This window comes from Ipomoea triloba, chromosome 6 (assembly GCF_003576645.1).
Source record: "Ipomoea triloba cultivar NCNSP0323 chromosome 6, ASM357664v1".
Lineage (NCBI taxonomy): Eukaryota > Viridiplantae > Streptophyta > Magnoliopsida > Solanales > Convolvulaceae > Ipomoea > Ipomoea triloba.
This window is the reverse complement of record NC_044921.1, coordinates 9240170-9247170: the sequence shown is the minus strand read 5'-3', so window position 1 is coordinate 9247170 and position 7001 is coordinate 9240170. Positions and strand designations below refer to the sequence as shown.

Genomic DNA, 7001 nt, shown 5'->3' with positions numbered 1-7001 from the left:
GGCTAATTGTTAGGTTTTCAGTCTTCTGATCTTTCTTCAATACTCTCCTCATTCTTCGTTCTTCAACGTCGCAGACTAAGAGGCTCAGAGGCAGAGACTAGAGGGCGAGGCTCCGTCGCAGACTCGTGGCGAAGCGGCGTCACGACGGTAGGAGACGAGGCGGGCGCGGCGACGGCGAGACGACGGTAGGAGACGAGGCGGGCGCGGCGACGGCGAGCGGCAAGGGTGCGGCGACGACGAGCGACGAGGACGCGATGACGACGAGCGGCGAGGGCACAACAAGAGCAATTCCAATTGCTAGTATCCAGTTTGGCAGTGAGAAAGACAAATTAGAATGAACTGCGGAAGAAGAAAGCCAAGGGTAAATTAGTCTTAATGAACTGAGGAAAAAGAAAGCCAAGGGTAAATTAGTCTTATCAAGCCAATTTTTCCAGGAAAGTAAGGAACTCAACTAAAATCAACTCCAATGAACCACACAGGGGAAAACCAGAAAACATCACTTTCCATGATTTTGAAGAAAATCTTTTCCTTGGAAAAGATTTTCCTGCCAACCAAACATGCCATAAGGGGTGTTGAGCTCCCTTTTATAAGAAAGGGAGCTCAAGGCCCCTTTTTTTTAACACTTACGATGTGGGATCTTTGATCCTATTATTATTGTTATTATTATTATTAATTTATTATTATTATTATTATTACTGTTGTTATTATTATTATTATTATTATTACAGAGTATTATTATATGTATACCCTTTTGGTCATTTTACCTGTTAACCGCTAATCTAAACAGTTAATTTTACCAAACATCTTTTTACAAACCACTAATACATTCTGCTGGTCAAACTCACTAATACAATTCGCTATTTGATAACCCTTAACACAACCTGCTACTGCTAATTGCTAACTGCTGATAACCAAACAAGCCCTATGATTTAATTTTTTTTATAAAAACAAAAAGTTGGTTTCGAGCTTTTCCACCGCAAGAGAGAGAATGTAGGGTAATAATTGTGAAGCCCAAACAAGAAATCCTTGTTTTTAGTTTTTTGGAGCAATTTATGTCGTGAATCAAGATCCATATCAAAACACAAAATTCATATTTATAAAATATAGAATTTCATAATAAGACACAAAATAAGATACATATATTTATAATTACAGAATTTCACAGGACACAAAATTTTATGAGATAAAACATAATTGGTAATTCCTTTCAAAAAAAAAAACATAATTGGTAATTTATTTCCACACTCTACAGTGCATTGTGGATTGGGTTTTGGGGGGGCTGGGTTAGATTCGTACTAGTAATTGTGGCCGCCCTTAATTTAGGCCGTATCTGTAATTTCTTTCCATTCGACTGAATTGCTCTGCCGTCTCCAGTCCAGTAGAGTAGAGTAGAGTAGTAGTGAGTCGCTAGCGAAAGAAATTGAAGAAGAAGAAGAAGAATTATTAGGGTTTAGGGTTTGAGAGATGGGGGCGAGCAGCGATCCGAACCAGGACGGGTCCGACGAACAGCAGAGGCGTTCCGAGATCTACACCTACGAGGCCCCCTGGCACATCTACGCCATGAATTGGAGCGTTCGCAAGGACAAAAGGTACCGTCTCGCCATCGCTAGCCTCCTGGAACAGTACCCCAATCGCGTCGAGATTGTTCAGCTCGACGACTCCAATGGCGAGATCCGCTCCGATTCTAATCTCTCCTTCGAGCACCCTTACCCTCCTACCAAAGTCATCTTCATTCCCGACAAGGAATGCCAGAAGCCTGATCTCCTCGCCACCTCCAGCGACTATCTTCGTGTTTGGCGCGTCGCCGATGACAACTCCCGCGTCGAAATCAAAACTGTCCTCAACAACAACCGCAACAGCGAGTTCTCCGGTCCTCTAACCTCCTTTGACTGGAACGAGGCTGAGCCTAAGCGCATAGGCACTTCCAGTATCGACACCACCTGTACAATTTGGGACATTGAGAGGGAGACCGTTGATACTCAACTCATCGCTCACGACAAGGAGGTATATGACATTGCATGGGGAGGCGTTGGCGTCTTCGCCTCTGTCTCAGCCGATGGCTCTGTCAGGGTGTTTGATCTTCGCGACAAGGAACACTCCACTATTATATATGAGAGCTCGGAGCCGGATACCCCTCTTGTTCGCTTGGGTTGGAACAAACAGGACCCTAGGTACATGGCCACAATCATCATGGACAGCTCCAAAGTTGTTGTACTAGATATCAGATTCCCAACACTGCCTGTGGTGGAATTACAGAGGCACCAGGCCAGCGTAAATGCTATTGCCTGGGCTCCCCACAGCTCTTGCCACATTTGCACTGCAGGTGATGACTCACAGGCACTCATCTGGGACCTCTCCTCCATGGGTCAGCCCATTGAAGGGGGATTGGATCCTATTCTCGCTTATACTGCTGGTGCTGAAATTGAACAGCTTCAGTGGTCATCCTCCCAGCCTGATTGGGTAGCCATTGCATTCTCAAACAAGCTTCAGATTCTCAGGGTGTGAGTGTGACATAACCCACCCTACAAACATCACTTCAACATCTGATAGGCAGGCAACTGAGTTCGTTATGATCTCAGTCTGTCTGTCTGTCTTCTTATTTACAGTACAATTTTATTTATAGAAAAAAAAAATTATGTGTCAAAGCATTGTTGTTTTTATTTTCTTTGCTTTCTTTCTTCTTCCTTTAATCTGACTAGAGACAATCCACTTATCCTGCTTTTTTACTGACCTAGAGTGAGAACAGGCTTAGGATTCTTGTAGAATTTGCATGACACCTTCAAATTAAGGACTTTCATACAATATCAAACTTTTTTCCTAGCTTAGGATCCTTGTATTATATTAACTAATGCTATTTTTATTTGCTGTCCTGCAATTTTATTTTCTTGGGGACTTCCATACATTATCAAAGACTTGGATCCAATATGCTCCGTATAACTTTCCTACATAGCATATGTGTCCTAGTGCTACTTTCACCATAAAAGTTCTGTGAGATGTGAGTGGCTATCTTATTTTGATGATTGAGATGCATATGTCCAGGTGCCATGCTTCTCCACTTCTCCCTACACTACCCATCTTTCAACATTTGGGTGGGGTGAGAATTTATGCCCTGATTGTAAATTGCCACCAAAAAAGATGGAGAAAATACCCTTTTTATTAGTTGAAGCTAGTTTAGGGGTGTTGTGTCATGAATGTATGAAATTCAAACTCGTAAGTTATGAATTTTATGATAGTTGTAGCAGTGCAGCACAGCGCTTGGTTTCTGTTTAGTGTTCATGAAGAGGGTTCACAGCAGGTGTGGAGGAAATCAAAAAGTTCTTTGGGAATGTTAACTTATACGATGGAAGTGGCTTAAGTAATACAAGACATGTATGCTCTAATTAGAGTTAAGATATTATTAATATTTGTGGCCCAGCTGCACCATACTTAAATGCTGCTTGGCTTGGCCTCTTATTAGGCAAAATTCCACACAGGTTCTTGCCACTTCTGAGTTCCAAGTTAGGACAGTGCTTGATGGAGTTCCAAGTTAGGACAGTGCTTGATGGGAATTCATCTCATCAAGTTCTTTCCTTCTTGGTGTGTAGTCAAAACATTTTTGTGTTGAACTGCAATGCAGTTAGGTGATGTTTTTCTAAATTACTTTGGGAATTAAAAAAATGAAAAATTGCCAAGAAGTATAAGCAAGATATGATGCATCAAGAATGGGAATGAAATGAAGATCAAAGGCCGAGATGTAAAAGGAGTAAAATTTCTGCATTAGAATGGATTTAATTCTGAAGATCACAAAAACCAAACTCTAGTAATGGCCTGATGGGGTTCTTTTTTACTTAATTTTATGTGGCACTACCTTTGACATGTGTTCTTTGTATATTAAGATTCAGATTTATGTTTAGAACTTAAAAATTCTATAAGCTCCTCTAGAATGTACTTAACTATTGTAATTTTACGTTTTAGGCAAAATGATAATATCCCAAAGTTGCTGATATGTCTTAAAATGAGAACTTCCTTTTTTTTTTTTTTTGTATGCAATTATGAATTGATGCAAATACAAAAATCTTTACAGCCTATTGGAAATGTTAGAAAATGTCAATTTGGATTTTCCTGGACAGTTTGTGCTGCTAATGAATGACTTCACACTGGAGGATATGAGCTTGCGTATGTTTTATTTCTCACAAGTCATGTTTGCTGGTACCAAATCTTTTTTTTTTTTTCCCTCTCATTCATTCTTTGATTTCAAGAAGCCAGAAAGAGATCTGATTGCTTGTAATTGTGGAAACAGCCCAAACCCTGACCTGAATATTCTTGTTGCCCCTTGAATATTGGAGAAAAAGCAGTGTTTTAATTGCTAATTTCTCACTCTGAGTAGTTATCCCTTCCCATCCAAGCATTTTGTCTGCCCTCCTTGATTTGTATAGGCCCTATTTGGTAAATAATTAGCCTATCAGTCAATTTTGACTTATTTGATCACTATTAGTTGTTTGACTTGGTTAAAAAATCAATATAAGTGTTTGGTTAATAAGCTTTTTGTAACTCTAAAATACTAAAATTCAAAAGGTTACTCAAAGCAACATTTTCAATTAGCTTTTTGAGAAAAGAAATTATACCAAACAACTAACAGCTAATTTACCAAATATTTTTCTATAATCAGTTAATGTTATCAATTAATTATACTTTATAACCAATCAGCTAACAACTACCAACTAACAGTTATTTACCAAACAGGTCATTATGTTTTCCCAAAATGATTGTTTCATTTAGGGAAGGGTTAAATGATCACAGTTCTTGTGCCAAGATTCTGCAAGCATCTTTGATGTAGCCAATTAACTAATGTACTGAAACTCAATATTATTATTATACCATCCTGTGTATGTTTTTTACTGGTAGTTTGTATTTTTGAATGAACTTCCAAGCCCCTAGCTCCTAGATTTGAAAACAACACAAGATTGATTACATGTAACTGACATGAATCAGCTGCCTGCCAAGTAGTTTTGAATTGAAGTAGTAATCTGTCATGATATATTACCGAGTCAAAGGAAGTTTACAATTTCTGAGTTATATATATATATATATATATATTAACTAAAAGTATTGTCAAATTAAGTCTACCACTATAATTTCTAGCACATTTAGTGCATGACTGACTTCAAATTTGTTTCACATGACTTACCGAAAAGCATCACATACCTTGCATGTGAGGTTTAATGTCCTTTCCTTAAGGATGACAAAAATATTTTCTTTCTAAAAAAAAAGTGAATTGAAAATACTAAAGGGAAGCATGAGATTCTAATTTTGTGAAAATAAAAGAATTAAGTTCCCTCCAATCAAAAGAAAGAATTTGTTTACTTAAAAAATCTAATTCCTCCCAACGGAGTAGAAAAAACTCAATCTAATTTCTAACATGTGGAGTGTATTCAGTATATAATGAAATTATGACACTTGAGCTCAGCTCAGGTCATGGATTTTGTATTCTATTTCTCACCACAACCACAAAATTGTAACAATAAATTTATCAAAATCCCCACTTCAATTCCGTGGGTTCTGTTCTTACAATTGGTATTGCTATTGTATACATCAGCCAGAAGGCTACTATTCATATTTACTAACCACCCTGACCATAGTATATTTAGTTACACATGGCCATTTGCTTATCGAGTTATATACAACCCTACCCTGCTGCCTGCCTGCACAATACTAAATTAAGCTATACCAAGCTTGATCATTGTAGATGATGACAACTTGTAGCTCCTTTCTTCTGCCCAAAAACTTGACCAAACTCTCACTCACCAGTGGAAACTAGTATAAATAAATAAATCATCCTCTGCACAGTCACAATAAATGATGCCCCTACCACCTTAACCCAAATCCAACTATTAACACCAATCAATATATGCACATTAAAGTAAAATACCCTCAAAACCTTGGTAAATCTGTTGACTTCACACCATACTCTGTGGGGGGAGCATTGCACTTGTCTCACAATCCTCATCCACTGAAATTCTTCTCCAACCCTGGCCTCTAGCAGAGAATAGTTTAGCTTGATCAACGCCATTTCCTCGAAAGCCTGTCATTTTAGATGAAACCATTGGCATCACCAGCACTGAAGACGCTTGAAGTGAATCATCACCCAATCCTAATGATAATGAACAAGCAGCCTGCAAATGAAGCATTCTTCTTAACATTATAGCCTTTTCTTCTCTGCTAATAACAAAGTATAATTGTCTCGAAAGGAGAAAAATACAAAAAAAAAGTTAAATGTTTGGACCTTAGCCTTGCCGATAAGATTTACAGCTTTCATCAGCACTAAATGAGAAAATGATTTCACATCTTTAAGTTGAGGATCTTCCAATGGCATAATCAACCTGTCATGGTACACATTTGCCAAGTACAGTGGAAATAAGAAAATGTTCACAAAAATACATTCTAAAGAATATGAATAAAATATCCTCTATGAAAAATACAAACATACAAGTGGAAACAGTAAAGTCTGAATAATGCACAACTGTATTTATCATTAGAAAACAATGGTCTGATAAGAGGAGTGTATCTTGTCTAGAAAAATAGAGAATTGACTTACCTCTCCACATCATTTGACAGACTTGAAGCAGAAACAAGAGAACTGTCCTTGGTTTCAGTTCCTACAAAAGTTCACAAGAGATTATTTCATGACCTGAAAAACAAACTACGATATATGTACCTTCACAGAACTATTGGCATACCTTTAGAGTCATCCGGAGCAAGCAAAGATATGCCTATGAAAACACACATCACACCGAGTACAAACATTGTTGTCCGTAGGGCATCAAATACCTGCTTAAACATCATCACCCAGTAAGCATGCAAGTCAACCATCTGATCCTCGACTTAGAGGTGGTTCGGAAAACTATTTCCGTTGGACAAGCTGGTAGTACAAATGCAAATCATATAACCTAACTAATGGGGTCACAAAATGGAGTATATCATTTTCCTGGTTCAAGTTTTTTTTTTTTTTTTTTTTTTTTTAT

The 7001-nt window shown here is 38.1% G+C and overlaps 2 protein-coding genes across 3 annotated transcripts in view; one reads left to right on the top strand and one right to left on the bottom strand.

Annotated features, from left to right (window-relative positions):
- Positions 1-1287: 1287 nt before the first annotated feature.
- LOC116023195 (WD repeat-containing protein LWD1) lies at positions 1288-3241 on the top strand. The gene has a single exon (XM_031264181.1). The coding sequence runs from the start codon at positions 1465-1467 to the stop codon at positions 2503-2505; it is 1041 nt and encodes a 346-aa protein (XP_031120041.1). The 5' UTR covers positions 1288-1464; the 3' UTR covers positions 2506-3241.
- Positions 3242-5419: 2178 nt separating this feature from the next.
- Positions 5420-7001, bottom strand: part of LOC116023151 (probable magnesium transporter NIPA8) — a 5178-nt gene continuing 3596 nt past the window's right edge. For both annotated transcript variants that reach the window (XM_031264125.1, XM_031264126.1), the window contains exons 11-14: positions 6717-6807; positions 6575-6635; positions 6263-6359; positions 5420-6152 (exon numbers count right to left, since the gene is read on the bottom strand). In XM_031264125.1, coding sequence (XP_031119985.1) covers positions 5937-6152; positions 6263-6359; positions 6575-6635; positions 6717-6807 — 465 coding nt within the window. In that variant the 3' untranslated portion in view covers positions 5420-5936. The remainder of the gene's footprint in view (positions 6153-6262; positions 6360-6574; positions 6636-6716; positions 6808-7001) is intronic.

Bases quoted from the DNA above. Each gene is read 5' to 3' on its own strand.
- LOC116023195 (XM_031264181.1), top strand. From the start codon at position 1,465: ATGGGGGCGAGCAGCGATCCGAACCAGGACGGGTCCGACGAACAGCAG.